Below are 24,321 nucleotides of genomic sequence, written 5' to 3' on the forward strand. Positions count from 1 at the left end.
ATTCTGGCATCTCATTATTATTTTACTACAATAACATTTTCATTCCAGATTTGATAATTCTAGACAGACATATACACATGCTTTTATATTCATACACTTGCTATATACTAGAATTTCTTAGATCTGGGTCTCAATAATCTTTGAGAGCCTGCTGGGTCAGGCCAAAGCTCTATCTGGTCCAGCATTCTGTTCTCACAGTGGCCAGGCAGTTGCCTATGGGGAACACACAAGCAGGAAGTGAGGACAGCCTCTTTTCCCTCCCATTTTTCAGAAGCATGGTGCCTTTGAGCCGGGGAGGTAGTACATAGGCACTAGGACTAATAGCCATGGATAGCCTTGTCCCCCTTTAAAGCCATCCAAATTGGTGGCCATCAACTATGGCTGTGAGTTCCATAGTTAATTACGCACCTTTTAAATAATTCCTCCCTTTTATCTCTTCTGAATCTCCTACAAGTCTTCATTGGCTGACCTCAGGCTTCAGTCATTCCCCCTTAATCTGATGAACAGATGCTAGGTAATTAGAATCCCTCAGTGCTCTATAAACACGTACAATTATTTGCTTTTAAAAGCTTGGACGCTTGACAAAATTTGAACATAACCTTTCTGCAACAGTAGTGTAAGCAAAATGGGGTTACAACCCCCCCCCCCCCACAAATTAATCATAGAATTGTAGAGTCGGAAGGGGCCCTCAGGGTCATCTCCAACCCATCTGCAATGCAGAAATCTCAACTAAAGCATCAGTGACGTATGGACATCCAACCGCTGCTTAAAAACTTCAAATGTTGCAACATGACTTTCACATTCATTTATACAGTCACAGATGGGCTGGGTCTTAGTAGTAAAAAAATAAATCTGAATTTTGGAAATGGGATCTCTGTGCAAACTTCCAAGTTGTGATGAGCGAAATTCTAAATTTCTGTTTATTTTAATGATCCAAGCTAATGCAATCAGGATCCTGCTCTCAAATTAGAAGTGAGCAAAATTCAACGCTTCCATTTTGTCTGTCTTAAAAAGTGGGAAATAACTGGTTCTAACTAAAATCTGATTCCAAGTGCAGTTACAAGGTGTTAACAGAATTGGATTTAACAATGTGATTTAACAAAGTTCCTTCCCCATCTTTCAACATTTTATCTTGTTCTACCTTTTAAGTGAACAAGGAGATGGGACAGATTTCTGAAGCTGAGAGAATGATTTTCTCTCTTCCCACTGCTAAATTCAAGTGTGTTATCACACAAACTCCACCCCCCAAGCCTGCCTGCAGCATTTTCTTTTATAAAAAACATACAGATATTTCTCTCTTTCTAAAAATATACTCACTCTCTCTCTCCCCCTCAACATTCCCACCCTCTCATCCCATTTTTGTTTCCTGAAGTGCCTGAGCTTCAATATACAAAATCTCCCAGCACAGTAGATTCTGCTGTCATTGTAAGGCAAAAACCAAAGACCCTTTTTGCCCCACATTATCAGAAATTTGGGGGAATCCCTCAGCAGACATCTCCCACCCCCTACCCCACTTTTCTGCAGAGGTTCCTATTTGGCTTGTTAACCCATTTGCATCCACGGTGCATCCTATATTAAATAAAGTGGTGAGTGATTCTGCCCCTTCCCGCCCCCCGCCCTGCTCCGTCCCTGCGATACACAGCCCTTGTTCCCTGCCTGGCCCTGCTCCTCTGGGTTGTATCCCCAAGTAGACCCACTGAAACAAATGTTCCCAAGTTAGCATGCTCATTCATTTCAGTGGGTCTGCTCTGTGCATTACTAATGTTAGAGACCACCCTCTGTCGTTTAACAATAGCGGGAGGTGCTGAAAATTTTCCTTGGCACTTGGCTGTGTGCCAGGATAAAAACCTGTCTGTTTTTTGTTGTTGTTTTTTTTGCTGTTTTTTAGCAGCCTTCCCCAGGAGAAAATGTCTACACACACCCTCCCGCAATACATGGTTTTGGACTCAAGGGAGGCAAATCCATGTCTTAATGAAAATAGCTGTTTTGGGCTGGGTTCCTCTTCAATTGTAACCCCTGACCTTAAATCACCTGACTCCAGTCCCTCAGGAAAAGGGACCAGCCCCTCTTGTGCTTTCAGGGGGAGGGCTGGGATGCAGAGGCATCACCTCCACATGGCCTCTGCTTGATCAGTGTAAAAAAACTCCGCACCTACAACCCAACCTCTCCTGGCCCTGCCTTTGCAACGGGACGGCAGGCCCTGAACCATCAGAAAGGGAACATGGATTTGGTATTTTAAAAGGTGCGGTGCCTTCTTACGGGGCTGCCCTATGGTCTCCTTGTTCTCCCTACAGCAACTGAGTGGCCTGCAAGAAACACAAGGAGTCGTCCTCAGGGCAGGGGGTGGGGGCTGCAAATCTTTCCCCGCAGAGAGAGTTTTCCTCCGAAAGACGTGGGCCACTTTGAACAACAAAACAGACCCCATCATGAATGAAGGTGGGGGTGGAATCGGGAGGTGGGGTGGGGTGGAGGGAGGGAGGGGGCTTCCTCCCTCAACAGCAACATAGACAATAAATACCCACTTCCCTCCTGACCAAGTGATGCACCTCCTCTCTCCAGGGTGCTATGAGGGAGGGTCGTGGCAAACTCTGGGAACCTTGGCTTTGTGGGGGCGAGAAGAAGTCGCGGAGGAGGAGGAAGAGGAAGAGGAGGAGCTGCTGCTGCTGCGGCGGGCTTCGGCGCCAGTGCTCGACATCTTCAGTTTGCGTCGCTTGGCAAGGGGGGCGTGCTCCACGCTCTTCAGGAAAAAGCCTTCGCGCTTGCCCTTGTTAAAGGCCTGGGAGAGGAGAAAGAGTTGAAGATTGACGGTTTGTCCTTTTGTCTCGAAACCCTAGCCACCTTTTTTAGGCTTGTGGGCAAGATTTGGGTTTTTGAAGAAGTGCCAACCCATCTGGTCAATCTCTTCCCACTCCCCCAGATCAGCCAACAACCCTTCTCCAGAGAGCTGGAAAGAAAGTGCTTTTCCAAGTGATGTGGGATCAGATCCAGTAGAATTAAAACTATGTCTTTGAAAGCACACAGCTGAAAGAGAAAGTGGGGAAGAGTGCTGTTTTCCCACTTTCCTCCTTCCACTCTGCATACTTTTCAAGGGAGAAGGTAACCACCCTCACTGGATGGTAAAGCTGCCATTCGACTGCCTTTTACTGTATTTTTCGCTCCACAAGACGCACTTTCCCCCTCTTAAAATCTAAAGGGAAATGTCTGTGCGTCTTATGGAGCGAATGTGTGGTCCCTGGGGCTGGGGAACCCGGGCTTCCCCCGCCAGCCCCACAAGCTTGGGGAGCAGCGGGAAGGCTGTGCGCAGTCTTTCCACTGCTCCCCGACCTGCTTTTTGGGGCTGGCGGTGGGGGAAACCCAGGCTTTTGCGGGAGGTGGGGGACGGGACAGAGCGTGGCTGCCCTTCTCCCTCCTCGTGGAAAAGCCCCCAAGAGCCACACACACGCTCCACGCGGCTCATGAAAGGGAGTGCTGAGCAGAGCCTGGGATGCATACAGGCTCTGCTCAGCACTCCCTTTAAATAATATTTTTTTTCTTGAATCCCCCCCCCCCAAAAAAGTAGGTGCGCCTTATGGAGCGAAAAATATGGTATTCCTCTCAACACTCAGGCCCAACATAACACGAAAAGCAGTGTTCGGGAAACAAGATGGCCGTTGCTCCAGAGGAGCTTTGCCACGCCTTAAGGTTCATAGGGTGAGTGTAACCTATGAACCTTGTAGGCTGCACCAGCATAGGAGTGCCCCCCACCCCCGGCAGGATCCTCTGAACCCTGGTGCTCCCCAGCGAGTACATTTCGTCTCATTCGGTTCCCCCAAAGTAACTTCCTGCTTGGGTTGTCCAACTTCTTACCATAAAGGCAACGTTGACGCCAGTTCGCACGGCAGGCCCTGAGCTCTCCAGAATGTCCGGAGTCATGAGGGGTGTGGAAGAGAGGGCACTTCCATCTTGGAGCCACTCACTGTAGCGCAAGCTCGACATCTTCAGCCGCTTGACAGGATCCACTGTGAGGAGGCCTGAGAAGAAGAGAGCAAGCGAGGAAGAGGGAAGACGCATTAGCAATGCTTACAGACCTTCTGAAATCCCCAAATCCATAGATAACCCTCCCTGCTTCACCATTTGATTTGAGGGTTGTTTTTATGGATACAAAGGAGCTTCTTTCAGTCCTAAGCCTGGGTTTTTCCAAAACCTTCAGAATCTCAAGTGCAAAATGTTTTTACCTCATTTCCCTAGCAACAACTGAGTCCCCTCAACCTTCCCACTTTCAAGACAGGAACATGCCATGTACGTTTCCCCAACGGGTGCCTTAAGTGTATTCCCCCATCACCTCTAACCAGCTCCTTTGCCTCTTCAGAAACGTTCTTCCAGGCCTCGCCCTCCAGGGAGAATTGCCCCTCCTTGATCTTGTGCATGATCTCGGCTGCATGGTTCGCTGCGCTCCCTTCCTGACTGCTGTGGAAGGGGACCTGCCCAGAGAGCATGGTATACTGGAAGAGAGAGGGCGGGAGGAGAAAACAACAGAAAGGACAATTTATGCAACCTCAAAGGCTTATTGCTATTAAAAAAGTATTTGAGTGGTTTTCAAAATAAGTACAATTAAAAGCAATACAACTACAAACAGAAACACAGTGAGGAGTAAACTCAATTACCAGAAAACATAACTTGTTAAAGCTGCATTTAGTAAAGGTAAAGGTAAAAGACCCCTGACAGTTTAGTCCAGTTGTAAACGACTCTGGGGTTGCGGCCCTCATCTCGCTTTACTGGCCGAGGGAGCCAACATTTGTCCACAGACAGTTTTTCCGGGTCATGTGGCCAGCATGACTAAGCCGCTTCTGGCGAAACCAGAGCAGCGCATGGAAACGCCGTTTACCTTCCCGCTGGAGCAGTACCTATTTATCTACTTGCACTTTGACATGCACACCTGAACTTAAATAAGCACCAGGTTGGCTATTGGCAGGGCTTTCTTTAGCTGGAACTCACCAAAACTCAGTTCTGGCACGTCTCAGGTGGGCCCCATTGCCATTATAAGAGAACAAGGTAAACGCTCAGGGTGATTTTTGGCACCTCTTTTTCTAGAAAAATGGCACTGGCTATTGGACTGCAAGACATCCGTCTCTTTGCGAGGGCTATTATGTATAAATCCTCTCCTCAAGGATACATGTGAAATCACAAGGCACAAGAAGAGTTTTCTATTTACAGAGCTGATAAAGGGAAGACATACTTTCTCAAATTGGTCTTTCTTGACCAAGTCCCTACACACCCTGCTGTGTTCTCGTTCTCTCTCTCTCTCTCTCTCTCTCTCTCTCTCTCTCTCTCTCTCTTGTTTTTTAATTGTAAACTGTAATTGTCAGCTGCCCAGAGACTTAGGGATAGGGAGGGATCAAAATAATACAGAAAATCAGTAACTACAAGTAACAGAAAGAAAAGGAATCTGAGTTTGTTAAGAGTACATTGTAGCAAGTTACTAGTTCTCATGCTTTGCTGAAGGAAGCACCGGAAATTGGTCAAGAAGTACTAGAAAAGGTGAAGGTGGTGCTGGATTTGGAGGGAGGTCCTGGCACTGCGAATCAGGAATGGGATGCAGGGTTTGGGGTGGGATGGAATGAGGGTGTGGGGAAGGAGAGAAGGAGACAGGATTGTTGTGTGGCAGGGGGCAGTGAAATCCGCAAAAGAAGTTTCTGCACACTCATTTTAATCGTTGCCCTACCCTGCAATCTAGGATGATTTAAGGCAAAATATAGATGCTTTATTAAATATGTAAAGAGGCAGCAACGCTGCTCGTGAAAGGGGAGAAACCAGAAGAAGAGAAAGGAATAGAGGAGCTTGTGTTGTGGCCTGGATGGCGCCCCCCCCCCCGGGTAACCAGAGCCCTCAGGCCAGTCCCACTGACCTCTCTTCACTTGCACCACGTCTCCACCTACCAAGATAACCCCCAAGCTCCAAAGGTCGCAGGACTCATCATAGCCCCCATCCTGCAAGAGTTCAGGTGCGGCATACTGCAGGGTGAAGCAGGGCGTCTGCATGGGCTGCGAGTTCTGGGGGCGCAGGCGGGCAAAGCCAAAGTCAATCACCTTCACGGGAGCTCCTTCTGACTCGTCTGCGTACAGGATATTCTAAGAGGGGTCGCACCAAAAATAACAGTCAGCCTGAGTCATCTCTCTTTTTTTTAAGGGTAGCAATCAACAGCCGTGCCTACACAGAGATCTTCTCAGAAGAGCACCCTCCCCATCCCTGCAGCAAACCATAGGTCCCATGCGCCAGCTCTTGTGAGTTCTCTGGTAGCCTCTGAGCTCTCATTTGTGACCAGCCAGTGGCCAGGCATGTGCCAGCTGTACCCAGAGCCCTTTAGGGCCAGTGGCCACAGCTGGAATTTTAAGGGAGTTCCGTGGGCACCAGTCACAAAGTGGCTGGAGTGGGGTCGCGGCACAACATAAAAATGGATGTCACATCTAAAAGAGCAGGAAAAGAGCCAGCGCCACGAAATGGTGTGGACATCCCTTCCCCTCCCCCAGGGAAAAAAGGACACTTTCATGTTTGCTGTGCACTAGCAAAAAATCCAGCTTTTAACATGGTGGCAGCTATGCTCTAGAATCCTCTGCCTATTTGTACTGTTTTCAACACCTGATGAAAATGCTTTGGTTTGGTTGGCCCAATCCAGACATGCAATTTTATAATGTACACTGCTTAAACTCTACGGATTAGGAGTTGTATCCAGTTTACTCCTCTCACGAGTAGACCTGCTGATGGCAAGGAGTCTGTTCTGAGTAGGAGTCAGGTGGATCCAACCCTTTATATTTTGATAATGCTATTATTGTATATCCAGTTGTTTTTAAAGTCAGTGTCAATATCTTATACTATTTTATGTAAACCGCTGAGAGATTTATGTATGTATTTGGTCTATAAATGTTGCTAAATCAATAAAAACTTCTTGTGGTCTTCGCCAAGCCTTGCTTGCCGCTGAGTCCCAGAGAACTTAGGGGGAAAGTGTGTGTGTGCAGTAAAAGAGAGTTTGCTTTGCTGTTGCGCTGTCATTTCCCAGAAGGCACTGGCAACCTCTTGTTGCCTGTTCTCTATCGTGGAGGCTGTGGGCCTCCTGTCCCCCCTCCCTCCCTCCCTCCCTCCCCACCAGCTCCCCACCCTGCTCTCCCCCGTTACCTCAGGCTTGAGGTCACGGTGCACTACCCCGGCGTCATGCATGAAGCTGATGGCGGAGACCAGGCTGCGCATGATCTGGCTGGCTTCCGACTCGCTAAAGTGCTGCTTCTTCTTGATGCGGTCAAGGAGCTCCCCGCCCCGGAGCAGTTCCATCACCAGGTACGTGTGGTACTGTAGGGAAGGAATGTGCCAAGAAAGAAAGCAGCTCAATCCAGGAAGTTCCAGGACACAGGCCGGTGCTTAAGCCCAGAGAAGTACCTGGGAATAGGGGTGTGTGTCGCATCTGGCTCTGTGATTGGCAGGCAGCTTGGAGTGTCTGGATTGGCCAGCTCGGGTTGAAGTTCTAGGAGTCTGGCCTTCTTTCTCTTCCTTGCCCAGCCAATAGAGCAGTCTCTTTAGCCCTCTCTACAGGGAGGGCAGAGAGAGCCTGGCGTGGAAAATTCACAGGACCATTACCTGGTCAGTATGGACGTCATGCAACTTGACGATGTTCGGGTGGGCTTCGCAGATCTGCAAGGCAGCCACTTCACGCTGTGTGTTCACTTCCATCCTGGATTAGGGGTTGGGGTGGGGTACAAAATAGGATAGCTTTTTTATTTCAACATCATACACAGCAGCTGTCAGACACATGGAAATACACTGCTACTTAATTTTTACTGTCTGGCAGAGAGAGAGGTGAAGAAGGAGCCAATGGCCAGGACCTATAAATCAAATCTCCAATCCATTAGGAACATAAGAAGTGCCTGCCTGCCTTCTGGACCAGGCTAAGGGTCTATCTAGTCCAACATCCTGATCTCACATTGGCCAACCAGATGCCTGCGGGACACCTGCAAGCTGGACATCAGCACTACAGAAACTCTATCCTCCTGTAGTTTCCAGCTACTTTTTAAAAAATAGATTTTGCTAAAGCTTTAAAAAAGATATACACAAATTAAGATCAACTACAAAGTAACTTTTTATAATACAAAAGGATTTTAAAAAACTAACCCAAACAAAAACAAAGGAAGAGGAAAGAGAGAGAGAGAGAGAGAGAGAAAGAAAGAAAGAAAGAAAGAAAGAAAGAAGAAAGGAGGAAGGAAGGAAGGAAGGAAGGAAGGAAGGAAGGAAGGAGAAAAAGAAAAGAGAGAAAAAGAATACTAACTGGCATTCAGAAGCATTACTGCCTCTGACAGTGGGTGTGAAACACAAGCCATCAGGGCTAGAAGCCACTAACATTCAGAAAGTAATTAAGGCTCTGCTGGATCAGAACAAAAGGCCCATGGAGTCTGGCATCATGCTTCCTTCTTGAAAGCCTAACAAGCAGGACATGAGCATCAGAGCACCCTTCTCCTGCTTCTGGCAAGTGAGATTCAGAGGTAGACTGCTTCTGAGCCTGGGGGTTCTATTCAGCCTTAGTCAGTGATGGAACTCTCTGCTTCCTCCTCTGCCATGGATGTGACCAACACACTTTTAAAGCCACCTTAAGTTCTCAGAGTCACAGCCCCAAAACTTGTGGCAGTGAATTCCCTTGAACTGATTATGTATGGCAAAAAGCAGGTGTGGAGGAACCTCTGGCCCTCCTGGTGTTGCAGCAGCGCCATTCTGATGTTCTTATTGAAAAAGAAAATGTCCATTTTGACATTGTTCAATGTCAAAATGTCCTGCGAGTTTCTGGGCAGAAGAATTCATTCGGGAGGGGGAAGGAGTGTGCATAGCTGCGAAGAGGACCAAATACCTTTTGCTGATTATCTTGACGGCGAATTCTGCCCCGTTCTGGCGCTGCCGGCAGCGGCGGCACAAGGAGAAGCTGCCCTCACCCAGCGGCGTCTCTTTCAAGTCCATCTCATACTTTTGGAAGAACGAAGAATCCTGGACAGAGGAGGAGGAGGAGCTTTAGAGCAGAACCCACAAAGAAAGAACTTCTCCCAAGCACATACACACTCTGGGGTGAGGAACATTTTTGTTCCAGTGGGGTGGAGCATTACCTCCCTACATCCCTATCAGCCAACACTGGCAGATGGGCAGGACTACCCACTTGTCAATCATCTGACACCATAGCACTATCAGGTGACTGACAGGCAGGTGGTCTCACCCCAATGTCGCAAGTTCACCCAAGGCAATGGGGGAGAAATAGGATTGTCTCCATCCAGCTAAGTTCTACTCAGAGCTGACCCACAGAAATTAACGAACCAAAGTTACTCATGTCAATCAACTGAGTGTAAATTTCATAAATTTAATCTGCCTACATGCTTGAGATTAAATAGCAATAATAATAATAATAATAATAATAATAATAATAATAATAATCTGTTACGAATACACAATAAACCTGAAAATGAAAGATTGTTTGGACTTTTAAGTGCAAAATAATAATAATGATACGATAATATTGGTGATGCTAAGCAGCAGCCAGGTAGCTTTGACAAAGCCTGGATAATAAACAGTGAAGCCTTTTAGGCCACCATTTTTATTTTTATTTTTTAAGCATCTCTGAAAGTGATGGAAGCCTTCCAGCATTGCCTTCATGGGGATACAGCTGCAGGATGAATGCCCAGGCCTATGGATGGCTGGTTCCAGAATGTGGGACAATCAGGCCTTGGCACCGAGTCCATGGGGCAGCTCAGTCAGAGGGGTGGGGGAAAGAAGTGTGTATCTCTTGGGACAGCCCCCTGCTGACACAGCCCAGTGCCCTTCCTGCTTCACCATGGGCCTCCCGGCTGAAAACAGATCATTATACAGCTGCAGTGGTAGCCTCTGGAGCAGGCAATGAAGGTCTTTTGCCCAGGAGCCCACCAAAACATATCGCTGCAGGTAAGCCACTCCTGCACACCTGGCTTCTCCTCCTAGGGAGCTTTTGCCCTAGATTTGGGACTGACAGGAACTATCCACCCCCAAATGTGAAAATGTTGTGAGGGCATGTTTTGAAGTGGTTGTCTGGAGAAGCCCTGGGTGGCACCAAACTCAAGCAACTTTGGTACTGTTGTTTTCTGTCCATCAGGGCATATTGTGGGAAGGATCAGAGAATGCTTCCCTCGGCAACTGCCCGGTTCTCCCTAAGGCACTAATTCGTGGGCCAAATTTGGCCCGCCAGGCCTCCTCATGTGGTCTGTGAGGCCATTTCCTCCAAACTACATTCACCTGCTTTGTGCCTGAGGTGCGGCAGGTTTGAGAAACGGCCGGGAAACATGTTAAACATGTTAATCCCTGCAATGACCCTGTGAGGTAGGTTCAGAGGCTGTGACTGACTCCAAGGTCACTCAATGAGCTTCGTGACCGAATGGGGATTTGAACCCTGATCTCCCAGGTCCTAGTCCAACACTCTAACCATTACGCCACACTGGCTTTCTAGAGTACTTCTGCTATGGGGCAGCGGTATAAATGATTAGGAAGAACTTCCTGACAGTAAGAGCTGTTCGACAGTGGAATTTGCTGCCAAGGAGTGTGGTGGAGTCTCCTTCTTTGGAGGTCTTTAAGCAGAGGTTTGACAACCATATGTCAGGAGTGCTCTGATGGTGTTTCCTGCTTGGCAGGGGGTTGGACTCGATGGCCCTTGTGGTCTTTTCCAACTCTATGATTCTATGATTCTAGGTAAATAAATATGGGGAAAGCAAAATGACACTTTGAGAAGGATCTGAAATATTTTCCTTGAAGCTTGAATTAGCTTTATTCTGGATTGTTTTCTTTGAGATTTTTTCTTTAAAATATAAAGTGGTATAGAAATGAAATTGACAACAGCAACCATGAAGCTGAACTCCCTACATATCAGCTGATGATTGGGGAGTTCAATCCTGCTTGGTCATTATTCTATCCCTGTGGGCCAACTTTGACTGGAACCAGATGTCAGGGACTGGCAGGGCAAAGAGGAGTGGTGGGAGGTACCAGCTGTGGAACTCTCAAAGGAAAAGCCAGAGGAGGAAGGCTCAGAGCCAGGGGATTGGTCAGAGGGAGAAGATTGGTGAGAGGACGAAGCTGGAGGGGCAACAGGGGTTAGTGAGCAAGAAGAACCTGTGACAGGGAGCAGTTCAGACTCCAAGGCAGAAGCAGAGGAGGGGCCTCAAGAGACTGCAGAAGAATCCAGGAAGTCTCCCCCTCCTGCTGCAAGAAGCTCCCCTCCCCCCAGACTCCAAGAACACACAGAGTAACGAAAAGAGCAAGTGTGCAGAGGAAGTTTGAGACTGCTTGGGGAACATTCAGGAGAGGAAGAGCCTTCAGGGTAGTAGGAGGCGTGGACCTTCAGTCCTGGCAACTGCTACATAGGGGCAAGACCTACTGGGAAGGGCTGCTGAGACCACAAGGCTGAGTTGTATTTCATTTCCTTGAATAAAGAGTTAATGTCACAGGCATCAGAAATTTGTTTCCCTTCTTGCTGACCTGCGTCTGACTCCACCCACCTGCCAATCACTTGATGGTGGTTCCCCCATCTGTTAAAGTTGGGCTGCAGGGTGCAGGGGGGAGATAAAGATCTGGCCTACTAGGTCAAAAAAGCTTCTTCAGCCTTGCCCTAAGCTCAAATGCTTTCATCACCACGGCCTCAGTAGTTTCCCCCAAACTTCTGTGGCTCCCTGCACCTCCCTCCCAAGGGCAGACGTTACCTTCATCATTGCACTGCGGGCCACAGCAGCACTTCCTGGGCGCTCTCCGTCCAGTGCCGCTGCGAGCACGTCAGCTGTCACAGCGTTGCGGTTGAAGAGGATGGAAGGAGCAATGAAGGAGTATCCCTTTAAAAACAAATCCGTGCAGAGGTTGGGAGTCAGCAGGGTCCTCCAGAGTGCTTTACCCTAGTACATGCATCTTTATGCACATTCCTTGGGCTGGGGAACTGCACTACGGAATTCAGAGATGTGCAAACATTAAAGGATGGCCGTGTTACGGTTTGCGCATTGTTTTGGAAAAGAGCACATTTGATTACTTTGCCTTTTGATGCAAACTGCATCGCGTATCTCCCCAATCCCTAGTCTGGAAGGGCTTTCAGCCTGCGGTTCCGTGTCAGGCCACCTGCTCTGCATGCAGGAGGTCCAAAGTTCAAGTCTCTTTGCATGTCATTGTAAGTCAGAGTACAGCACAGCATCTCGTCTGATCCCAGGACTAAGGTTAAGGTCTCTCTTAAACCGAGACCTGCAGCCATAGGACATGCCATGGCTACACACTGTGGTTAAGGAGAAGATAACCATGATCCTGCGTTCAGAGGACATGCTAAATTACCGTGTTTTTCCGTCTATAAGATGCCCCCATGTATAAGACGCCTCCTATTTTGGGGGACTCAGATTTAAGAAAATGGGGGAGATATAAGTGTGTATAAGATGCTCCCCTAATTTTTCACATTATTTTTTAGGGGAAAAACCTAGTCTTATACACGGAAAAATACGGTAATATTTGGCTTAGCACTGACCTAAAAAGCTGATAGAGGAGTAAAACAGCTGCCATCTCCTCCTTGGGTTTGTGCTAAACTACGGTTTGGCTTAACGTGACATGTGTATGCAGCAGATTTATAGTTAGCTATGAGCTACATAGACCAATGGTTTGACTCAGCAGGTGGCAGCTTCCTATGTTCCCGCAGAATATTTGCACATTTGGTTCTAGGCGACTGCAAATTAGAGAAGGAAAATGAGGAAGCTCAAGACTGCAGCTGAAAAAACGAGCAGCCGGGAGAAACCTGGAGGGTTGTAAAAAAAAAAAAAACCCCAACAAAGGGGGGGGGGAACAGAAAAGCACTTTCATTCTAACGATGTGCTCCACATAATGAGGAAGTGTGTGCAAGATACTTCCTGAAAATTATCAGATTAGGAAAAAGAGCTGCATTTGAGCTGGGGAACAAGTCTCATCTGCAGCAGGCCTCAAACGACATAAACATTTTTAAAAATGATTTCAATGCAGGGCTCTGGTAACATTGTAATCAGTTGTTAGCAGGGCAATTGATCAATTATACCTGCATATATAATTGGGGGAGGAATTCTAAAAGCAAATGAGCATACTTTCATTGCCAGATTTTGCATGCCTATATCACTGCAGGCGTTGCCTTAGAACAGACATCCCCCTTTCTCACACAGGAAGAAATGACGCTTTTGCCATCAAAAAACCTTTTTTTTTAAAAAAAGGTTTCTAATTTATTTGTCTTTGTAAAATGGTGGGGGCAGGAACCACAAGCCTGGAAGGCCTGTCCGAAACCCCAGAAAGGTTCCTACTTAATATAATCCTGTAATTCAAAAATACAATGTCTTGTCTCTTCCTGAGAGAATGGCCAGAGCTCAATGGCAGAGCATCTGCTTTTGCAAGCAGTAGGTCACAGGTTCAATCCTCAGCATTTCCAAGTAGGGCTGAGAATGCCCCCATCTGAAATCCTGGAGAGCTGCTGCCAGCCAGAGTAGACAGTACTGAGTTAGATGGACCAATGATCTCCTATGTTCCTAGTACAAAGTTTGCCCTGGCCTGCAAACTTGGAACGGAGTTGCTATCCTGAACAGCACCTTGAATGGCCAGTGATGCTGAGCTATAGCAATCATCTGACGCTTGTAGCCATCCTAGGGCTGCACTAGCTTCACGTCTACCCTGAGGGAGAGAGGAGATGGGGGAGGATAGGTTGCCATCACCTTGAATTAGATGCTCCAGCCAATGTAAGGGATGATCTGAGCTGTAATCTAACATCTGGAGAGGCCACGGGTTCCCCTGCCCTGCTTTAAAGCCAGGGAGCTTAGGCAGAAAGAATCCAATATACAGTGGTATCTCGGGTTACATACGCTTCAGGTTACAGACTCCGCTAACCCAGAAATATTACCTAGGGTTAAGGACTTTGCTTCAGGATGAGAACAGAAATCGTGCTTCAGCGGCGCGGCGGAAGCGGGAGGCCCCATTAGCTAAAGTGGTGCTTCAGGTTAAGAACAGTTTCAGGTTAAGAACGGACCTCCAGAACGAATTAAGTACTTAACCCGAGGTAGCACTGTATTAGTGCATATAATCTGACACATTCCTATCTTCACTTTTCAGGGACTTCTCTCTGATCATTCTCTCCAGAGTATATCTCCCCTCAGTCCTCTCCCCCCCCCCACTCCCCCCAAAAGCATGTTAAATGCTCTATGATTTCCCTCACAGGGATAATAATAATAATAATAATAATAATAATAATAATAATAATAATAATAATAATAATAATAATTATTATTTGTACCCCACCCATCTGGCTGGGTTTCCCCAGCCACTCTGGGCGGCTTCCAACAAAGATGAAAGATACACTAAAATTTCACATATTAAAAACTTCCCTGAACAGGGCTGCCTTCAGATGTCTTCTGAATGTCAGGTAGATGTTTATCGCTTTGACATCTGATGGGAGGGCGTTCCACATGGCGGGCGCCACTACCGAGAAGGCCCTCTGCCTTGTTCCCTGTAACTTGGCCTCTCGCAGTGAGGGAACCGCCAGAAGGCCCTTGGAGCTGGACCTCAGTGTCCAGGCAAAATGATGGGGGAGGAGACGCTCCTTCAGATATACTGGACCGAGGCCGTTTAGGGCTTTAAAGGTCAGCACCAACACTTTGAATTGTGCTCGGAAACGTACTGGGAGCCAATGTAGGTCTTTCAAGACCGGTGTTATATGGTCTCGGCGGCCGCTCCCAGTCACCAGTCTAGCTGCCGCATTCTGGATTAGTTGTAGTTTCCGGGTCACCTTCAAAGGTAGCCCCACGTAGAGTGCATTGCAATAGTCCAAGCGGGAGATAACCAGAGCATGTACCACTCTGGCGAGACAGTCTGCAGGCAGATAGGGTCTCAGCCTACGTACCAGATGGAGCTGGTAAACAGCTGCCCTGGATACAGATTTGACCTGTGCCTCCATGGACAGCTGTGAGTCCAAAATGACTCCCAGGCTGCGCACCTGGTCCTTCAGGGGCACAGTTACCCCATTCAGGACCAGGGAATCCTCCACACCTGCCCGCCTCCTGTCCCGCAAAAACAGTACTTCTGTCTTGTCAGGATTCAACCTCAATCTGTTAGCCGCCATCCATCCTCCAACCGCCTCCAGACACTCACACAGGACCTTCATCGCCTTCACTGGTTCTGATTTAAAAGAGAGGTAGAGCTGGGTATCATCTGCATACTGATGAACACCCAGCCCAAACCTCCTGATGATCTCTCCCAGTGGCTGCATGTAAATGTTGAAAACCACTCCCCCCCCCCCGTCTGCAATTCTGTCATCTTCTCTCACCTGCACCTTTTCCACCTTTTCTATAGTCTTTTGGGAACAGGCGCCAGGAATTTATACCCAGCATGGCGACAACTGCAAGTCACACTACAGGTTGAGATTCCCCCCCCCCCCTTTGGCACTCACCTGGAAGAAACGTTCGAGGCTGGGAGGAGTCCCAGCGGGGGAGTAGATGGGCTCCAAGCTGGTGAATTCTTCAGCAAAGTTTCGCACGTCTAGCTCACTGCGGATGAGGGGTTTGAAGGGGGGCTTCACTGTGCGCGCTGCTAGCTCTGTCCAGTCCAGACCCTGGGGGAAGAGGATAGCGAACATTACTTTCCTGCCATAACTTTCCCCCATGGAATCCTGGGAGTTTCAGTTGTTGTTGTTTTTTAAGCAGGGCTCTGGGCTCTTGTGGAACACAGGTGGCGCTGTGGGTTAAACCACAGAATCTAGGACTTGCCGATCAGAAGGTCGGCAGTTCGAATCCCCGTGATGGGGTGAGCTCCCGTTGCTGGGTCCCTGCTCCTGCCAACCTAGCAGTTCGAAAGCATGTCAAAGTGCAAGTAGATAAATAGGTACCGCTCTGGGGGGAAGGTAAACGGCGTTTCCGTGCGATGCTCTGGTTCGCCAGAAGTGGCTTAGTCATGCTGACCACATGACCCGGAAGCTGTACGCCGGCTCCCTCAGCCAATAAAGCAAGATGAGCGCCGCAACCCCGGAGTCAGCCACGACTGGACCTAGTGGTCAGGGGTCCATTTACCTTTACTGGGCTCTTAACAGAGAAATATTAAACGGCTTTCCTACAAGCCAACTGGTTCCTCGTACAATGCAGTGACAGCTAAAAGCATTTGAAAACCAGCTTGTATCAGAGATTTAGAAGAGCAGTGAGTGGAGGGGCCGGGGAGGGGCCCATCTAAGTCAGGGTTTCCCAAACTGGACTACAACTCCCATCATCCCTTACTAGCGGGACCAGTGGTCAGGGATGATGGGAATTGTAGTACAGCAAGACGTTTGGGAAACACTGATCGAAGTCTAAGGGCTTCTCAGTCTCAGTTCCGCATTGTGAGGCCCGCCTGGCACCTTTGCTGACATTTTTTGACACCAGGTAGCAACATACTTCTTTTCCCAGGCTTTTGATGGGCTATGTTGATGATTTATTTGATTTCCTATCCACTCTTCTCCATAAGGTGCCAACACAGTTTACAGCAATTTAAAATGGAATATTAAAGGAAGTTTAAAGCAAACTAATGTCAAAGGGATATAAAATAAATATATCAGTTGTGGAAGGCCATGGAAAAGAGGTGTACCTTCAGCATACTGTGGAAACTGTATAATGAAAGTATCAGATGCACCTCTGGATTCCACAACCTGGGAGCCGCCACAGGGAAGACCCTCTCCTTTCTGAAGGTGGTGGAACTAGTGGCTATGGCAGGGGGATTGTTTGGGGTTTTTTAATGGCCTGTATACGGGTGGCGCTGTGGGTTAAACCACAGAGCCTAGGGCTTGCTGATCAGAAGGTCGGCGGTTCGAATCCCCGTGACGGGGTGAGCTCCTGTTGCTCAGTCCCAGCTCCTGCCAGCCTAGCAGTTCGAAAGCACAAAGTGCAAGTAGATAAATAGGTACCGCTCTGGCAGGAAGGTAAACGGCATTTCCGTGCGCTGCTCTGGTTCGCCAGAAGTGGCTTAGTCATGCTGCCCACATGACCCAGAAGATGTACGCCGGCTCCCTCGGCCAATAAAGCGAGATGAGCGCAGCAACCCCAGAATCGGCCACGACTGGACCTAGTGGTCAGGGGTCCCTTTACCTTTACCTTTATATGTTATATATTTAAGCAATGTTTATGCACCTCCAAATATTGTAAGTGACTCGGATGTGGGGGACAGAAGGAGCTGGGGGATGGTGATAAGGCTGGCTCAGATGGTGCACTTTGCAACTAGGGTGCAGGACCTCACCTTGAAAAAGGGGTGCTCTTTGATCTCCTGCGCTCCAGTGGGCCCTGAGCCCAGGCGCTTCTTGGGCTCCTTGCACAACAGCTTTTGGAGCAGGTCGCGAGCCACGGGGCCAATGAGCGACGGGAACGGAGGGTTGCATTTCAGGATCCGCCTAGAAACCGAGCACAGATTCATCATCGGGGAAAGTCTTGCCCTAAATCCATCAAGCCACACACACACACACACACACACACACACACACTTTGTCTTACTTCACCTTTCTCTTACAAATAAATTCATGGAGGATAAGGCTACCCATGCCTGCCAGTCATGATAGCCAGAGGCTCCCTTCAGGTTCAGAGCCGGGATGACAGTGAAAGCGAGAGGTAATCACAGGACAAACAATGAGATCGGGCAACTGCCTTCCTGTCCCGCTTGTGGGCTTCCCAGCTACATCTGGCTGGCCACTGGGGAAGCAGGAGGCTGGGCTAGATGGAATTTTGATCAGAATATCACCATCTTCAGTTAAATTTCTATACCGTCCTTTGTCCAAGGATCACAGGGCAGTTCACAATATAAAAACGCAATACATACTATAATAACACTCAAAAAGAGTCGTCCCCACAGCACGATCCAGCAGGACTGTTATTAAGTTTTTTATGTCTTGTTCTCTTTAGCTAGGGCTAGCCAATGAGGTGCCGCCCAGATGCTACTGAACTCCAGCTCCCATCACCCCCAGCTAACGTAGCCATTGGTCAGGGATGATGTGAGTTGTAGTTGATGGAGGGTGCCATATTGGTGACCTCTGTTCTAGCCCTTGACCCACCAATCAGCTCCTGCCACTCTTGGTAAGCCCCATCCTATCACAGTCCAGGCCCTGCTACTCATGTCAACCCCCTCCTTTTGCCCTATCAACTTTGGCGTCTCCCACTAAATCTTTTTGTGCTACCCATCAGCTTCTGCCTGTGTCTGCTCTCTCACAATATCCATCAACTCACACTTCTGACACCAATCCATTACCCATCAGCCCAAGCAAACTCCCCTCTGTTACCCAGCAGCCCTGGCAGTTCACACCAATCATTTGGACGTTACCCAGCAGCCCTTGTTTCTCCAGTATAGTCAGTCCATCCTGCCCACCAAGACCCTGTTTTCCTTAACCAGCCCCAAATCCCACGCCCGCCTCACCTGGACACCTCGGCCTGCGAGTTCTTTTCCCCCTCCAGCGTGAAGGGTGAGGCACCTGTTAGCAGCTCAAACATCAGGATGCCCAAACTCCACCAGTCCACAGACTACAAGAAAGGGGCAAAAAGCATATGGGGTAACAACAGGGGGTGACAGCGGCAACAACACATATCCTTTCCCCCCCTTCCCTTCCTATTGAACATGTCAATGTTTCATTGTCCTTTTACCTCTAAGGTCACGTCTACACCATGCATCTCTGTGGATTCCCCCGAGCTATCCCTGGAAACTGTATTGTGAACGGTGCTGGGAGTTGTAGCTCTGTGACAAGAAACAGTTCCCAGGATTCTTTGGGGGAAGCCATGACTGTGAAAGCGGTACAAGTTTGCTTCAAAGGTACAGGGTGGATGTACCCTAAGAAACAATCCCAATACCCAACCCCTATATTTGTCAATCAGCCATGAGGGTCAAGCCAGTAAAACAATGCTCTATACAGTGGTACCTCGGGTTAAGAACTTAATTCGTTCCGTAGGTCCGTTCTTAACCTGAAACTGTTCTTAACCTGAAGCACCACTTTAGCTAATGGGGCCTCCTGGTGCCTCCGCGTCATCACTGCACGATTTCTGTTCTCATCCTGAAGCAAAGTTCTTAACCCGAGGTACTATTTTTGGGTTAGCGGAGTCTGTAACCTGAAGCGTATGTAACCTGAAGCATCTGTAACCGAAGGTACCACTGTATTAGGAATGGGGGAAATCTGTTGGAGGTGTTGGACCCCTCCTCCCATCAACCCCTGTCAGCACAGTGATGGCTGATGGGAGTTGTAGTCCAATGACATCTGCTAGGCTGCAGATTCTCCATCCTTGCTCTGCGTTAAAGTAGCATAAATACAATATAAGTTTGCATTGTAAATCCATAGAGATAAATGGGTGTTTGGAGAGGCCAATACAGATGATTTTTTGCTTTTCCTATGAGGTGGATACCCTAGTGGATTACAGCAGCTGACTGCACTGCCCACAGATAACAAGTTCAAATACTTTAATTCCTTATTTAATAAATTCTTGCCTCTAAAATTATCTTTCTGAACAGTTTGCCCAGGGCGCTTGAGTAAGGTGGACACAGCAGCTTGGGAGAGATGAGTGGCTGTCCATTGGTAGGATTCTTAGAGTCAGATACCCCCATTCTTGACTTTATTTCTGTGCTGCCTTTTATCAAGGCATGCTTGTCTCGAATTGGGGCCTCTGGAATGGAGGAGGCGTTTCCAGCAGCTGAGAGCGCCTGTGCTGGATAAGGACTTTGGCTGCAAAGCCAGCAGCTGCAAGTTTTAAAATCCCTTGCATGGTACTTTTGCTCTGTAAACCTGCTGGAGTCCAATCCTTAGACATAGGAATCAAATGCTGTCCAACAAGCCTCTATTTCCCCCTAACCACACCCCTAGTGTGTTGTTGTTTTTTAAACTTACAATATAAAATCAGCACAATAAATAAAATAAAAATAGTTAAATATGGACAAAGCATATAAATCACTTACATGACCTGCTTATTTGTCAACTGTTATTTTATCAAATCTTTAATGGCAAACAATTTCCGCCACATTCAAATAAACGCACACAAATGTGTGTGTGTGTGTGTGTACAGATCTGCAGACACTCCAAATCCCAAGCAGTCAAAAAAGAAATTAGATTAAAATTAAAATTAAGACAACCTGTTGGGCCTTGAACTACCACCTGTTGGCTCCCCAGCCCACCTCTCTTCCTCACTGGGCTATTCCAGCGGATTAGCAAAGACCTGCAGAAGTCATTCTTGAGGCTCAAGTTTCAAGCAGCCTTTTTGAACAAAAAGACAGATGCACCCAAGCTTACAAGTAGACCCATAATAACGGACTCTACAGGGCAATGGCTTTGCCAGTTGGACTAAGGGCACTTACAAACTACATCCTGAACAAAGGTCCTAGAAGCTACAACCCCAAGCTGGCTCCACAACAGGGGTGGAAATTCTCCAGCCTGGGGGCGAATCCTGGCCTGCTGGGAGATTCAGTTTGGCTTGCAAGGCCACTTTCTTGAAACCATGACCCCCTCTCAATCAGCTGACACCCGCGGTTGGTGTCAGCTGATGGGTGGGGTTCAATCCTGCTGGTCGCTGCTTCATGAGTGTATTCCCACGGCGAGTGCATTGGCAAAGCAGGTCCCTGCAGAGAATAGGACTGAAATGTTCAATCCTGCTTGGAGTTGCTTCGTCAGTTTGTTTCCTGTGGGGAACGTGAAGGCAAAGCAGACCCCTCCCCCCACATGGGTCAACTTTGACAGGTGGGTGAGACCACCAGTCACCTAGCGCCAGATGTGTGGCATGTGGGTGGCTCTGTTCACCTGCTGAAGTTGGCCCACAGGGGTAAATATCTGGTCTGCTAGGTCAGAACAGCTCCCCACTCCTGCTTCAACAGAAAGAAGAGTGGGTTTAAGCCGTCCAGGGGATTTGAACTCTCAACAGCTGGCTCTTGAAGACAACAACTGTTGGGAAATGTGCATCAGGAAGTCATTCTTCAAGTTTCCATTCTGGGTGGCCTCGGGTGCAAAAAAAGAAAAACAGAAATGAAAGTCACCTGTTGGGACTTGAACTTTTCAGAAATGGCCTAAAGCAGCTGCTGAACAGTAGGTCTTGCGTGGTCTAGGGCAGAGGTGGGGAACCTCCCCCCCCCACAATGCTGTGGGTCTTCAGGTCCCATCAGCCCCTCTCCCCCCAGTTCAGGGGCTCCAGGAAAAATGAGATTTTCCAAGTTAAGAGATGAAGTCAACAATGAGGGGATTTGGACGTGTAACTGTTTGGTTCTACAGTCAGCTTACTTTGCCAAGAAGGCTCAGAGCCAACTTTTAAAGGGATACGAGTGTCTCCCTAGAATACCATTCGAGAATCTAGAGTCTGCAGTTTCCAAACAAAAACGAAAATGCAGCCAAGCACAAACAGAACTTCTTGTTCTTACTTTTGGGGTAAGCCACTCTTGGGAACTGGCTGAAGGCTTTGCTTAGAAGGGTGTTCAGCGGGCTTCCTTGACCAGAAAGAAACATTAAATAGGGATTCAAACTCACAGGGGGGAGGCGGGGGCTAGGGACCTAGCCCCTGAACTACAATTTTCATCAAGAAGGCTCATTGTAGGTGTTCCAATTCTATGTGGCCTCTGCAGTACAAAAGACTGAACGAAATGAAGAACAAGGAGGATTTGAACTCACAACTGCTTGCTTTGTAAGCCACTGGTGCCTCGCTTGGAGCTAGCAGAAGCAAGCAAGAAAGCAACCACGGTTTGCAAGAATTGGAGAGGAAATGAAACATGCCAGTTTCCACGCCTTGCTGGGAGGGACTACTAGGATTGCTAAATTGGGAGCAGGGGTGGGTGGGAGGAAGGAACGGGTTAAAGCTAATTCCATAAAGGCATGACCAAACTGTACACTTTGGTGGTATTTGGGTCCCTCCCCCTTACAGACCAATATGGCTGTCTTATTTTTTGTTTAGGTTGAGACTCTCCAATTTCCAAATTCCAAACAGCATACAAATAATTAAAATTTCTGCCATGAAGCCCCCTCATTACCAGAACCCTGTCTTTCTTAAACAAACCCCACTCCTTTTGCAACTTGCCCTTTCTTTCTTGCTTGCTTGCTTGCTTGCTTGCTTGCGTGCATATACTGCTTAATTACTATATGGTACAACTTCCACAGCAATTTCTGTCTGATATGCTGTTTACAAATGAAGCCCTGGTCAGTTGGTTCTATGTACCAGAGGTTGCCCACACATATTTTCATGCAAAGTCTTTTGTATTCATTTCCGGATTCCCTTGCAAATAATGATCTGTTCCCTGACCTGCCAGAGTCTGCAAGGCTTTGCCCAGAACCCAACTAGGTTCTATCCTGGCTCCATCCTAACCTGTCAGATTTGCCTTGCCCAACCCATAATTCAGTGGGTTCCACACTGGCACTGCCCTTGACCTCTTGGATTCCACCCTATCTCTGTTCCTAATCAGCCTGTGGATGAGTGAGGTGGGTGAAACTGTATTTTTGAGATATGAAATTAGCCGCTTTCCTTTTCTTTGCCTGCCAAATTTGCACTGTCAGAATGATTGCCCCAGCTTCCAACCCCTCCCCCATCTACGCCACACAACTCACCTTGCCGTGTCCACTTTTGCTTCGGACAATCTCTGGGGCCATGTATTCAATGGTGCCACAAAAGGAGAAGGTCCGTTCTTTCTGTAGTGGTGGAGAGCGGACGACAAGAGAGAGAGAGAAAGGTACAGAGAGTCAGAGGGAAGGGGAACACTGAGCATATCCAACTCCAAATCAGAATGGGGACTACCCTTCTTGAGTCTCCCAATTTTTAAGGCTAGGTACTGCTGCTGTGCTTTTAGCACAACTTTTATGAGCAGGTGACAAGGCTGATCTCTCCACCGTGAAAGCTTCACCTGCCAATGTTGGAAAAGCACACAGCTGTTAAAGCCATAAGAGCAGGGCTGTTTTCTGTTTTCCTGGTCAGTTGGCAATGTGATCCATCTCAGAGGGCTGAGTTTATATGAACAGGAGATTATGCGGCACCAAAGAAAATAGGGATGCGCTTGCATCAACTCTCAAGGATCACTTTATGAGCCCATCTTTTCACCTACATACACACCCCAATATACACTGTTGAAGGCTCTTCATTCCTAGGCTGTATGCTGTCTTTAGCTGTGCACACACTATACATTTAAAGGATATTTAAAGCACATGGCTTCCTCCAAAGAGTCATGGGAACTGTAGTTTTCAAGGGAGATTGTAGTTCTGTGCAGGACAAATTACAGTCCCTAGGATTATTTGGGAGAAAGGCAGGCGCTTTAAACGTATGGTGTGTACGCAGCCTTCATTTACTCTGCAGTAGCACTGACCCAAAAGCCAAGAGGCAGATGCTTCTTTTTTCCAATAAAGATTCAAAAACACAACTGTCCTCTGCAATGGTATCAACAGTTCCAAATATAGCTTGGCAGCTGCAGTGTGTGAAATGGGCAGGCTGTGCACACCATGGTGCCTTAGGCTCCATGCACGTGTGCCGACCTACATGTGAGCCAGAGACAAAAGGAATCCATCTCCTTTCCCATCAACCCACCCTCTGCACACACACACTCACTCAGAGGTTTGATTTCTGAGATGCTGGGGAGGGAGCTGGACCCTGAGGAATGACAACACGAGCAGCTCATTGCTCCCACAATTCTAACAACACACCAGGAATAGGGGCAAGAAAGCAAGGCTGTCCGCAGTAAGTCAGGGAGGTGTACACACCATACATTGAAAACACCCCCCCCCCGAATTCTGGGAACTGTAGTTTCATAAACTGCTAGGAACTGCAGCTCTCTGTGTGTGGGTAAGCTACAGTTCCCAGGAGTCTTTGGGGAAAGCCGTGCTTTCTTGCTTTAATAAATAGACCGTATCTACTGCTTTGATTGCAAGAAAACCTCCAGTGTGCTTTAAATGTATGGTGAATATGCAGCTGTATGGTTCTAACCTCACATTGGAGGTTCAGAGGTGTGTGTGTGTGTATGAGTGGATGCTCACGCAGGTTAAATAATTTGTGCATATTCTGCTATGTAAATTTACTTTTATTAAAATGTTTTTGTTTAGTCCCCCCCCCCCCCTTTGCCTTGACTTGGGAACCTTCCCCCCAATATATTCCTAAGCTTCCTACCACATCAATGCAAAAATAATAATAATTCCAGCTTGAGGATGACATGTGTTGATTGCAGCTTGTTCTCCAATGAAAGCTGGCTTTAGCCCTCTAAACCAGGCATGGCCAAACTTGGCCCTCCAGATGTTTTGGGACTACAATTCCCATAATCCCTGACCACTGGTCCTGTTAGCTAGGGATGATGGTAGTTGTAGTCCCAAAACATCTGGGGGGCCAAGTTTGG

At 47.9% G+C, this 24,321-nt stretch overlaps 1 protein-coding gene across 2 annotated transcripts in view; it reads right to left on the minus strand.

The window, feature by feature from the left end:
- Positions 1–445: 445 nt before the first annotated feature.
- RPS6KA4 (ribosomal protein S6 kinase A4) overlaps positions 446–24,321 on the minus strand; it is a 37,596-nt gene continuing 13,720 nt past the window's right edge. For both annotated transcript variants that reach the window (XM_053367971.1, XM_053367972.1), the window contains exons 6-17: positions 22,556–22,636; positions 18,415–18,518; positions 17,251–17,401; positions 15,443–15,604; positions 11,721–11,846; positions 8,864–8,997; positions 7,606–7,699; positions 7,150–7,320; positions 5,916–6,107; positions 4,322–4,481; positions 3,847–4,010; positions 446–2,776 (exon numbers count right to left, since the gene is read on the minus strand). In XM_053367971.1, the coding sequence (XP_053223946.1) occupies positions 2,564–2,776; positions 3,847–4,010; positions 4,322–4,481; positions 5,916–6,107; positions 7,150–7,320; positions 7,606–7,699; positions 8,864–8,997; positions 11,721–11,846; positions 15,443–15,604; positions 17,251–17,401; positions 18,415–18,518; positions 22,556–22,636 (1,752 nt within the window). In that variant the 3' untranslated portion in view covers positions 446–2,563. The remainder of the gene's footprint in view (positions 2,777–3,846; positions 4,011–4,321; positions 4,482–5,915; positions 6,108–7,149; positions 7,321–7,605; positions 7,700–8,863; positions 8,998–11,720; positions 11,847–15,442; positions 15,605–17,250; positions 17,402–18,414; positions 18,519–22,555; positions 22,637–24,321) is intronic.

This window comes from Podarcis raffonei, chromosome 16, assembly GCF_027172205.1.
Source record: "Podarcis raffonei isolate rPodRaf1 chromosome 16, rPodRaf1.pri, whole genome shotgun sequence".
Classification (NCBI taxonomy): domain Eukaryota; kingdom Metazoa; phylum Chordata; class Lepidosauria; order Squamata; family Lacertidae; genus Podarcis; species Podarcis raffonei.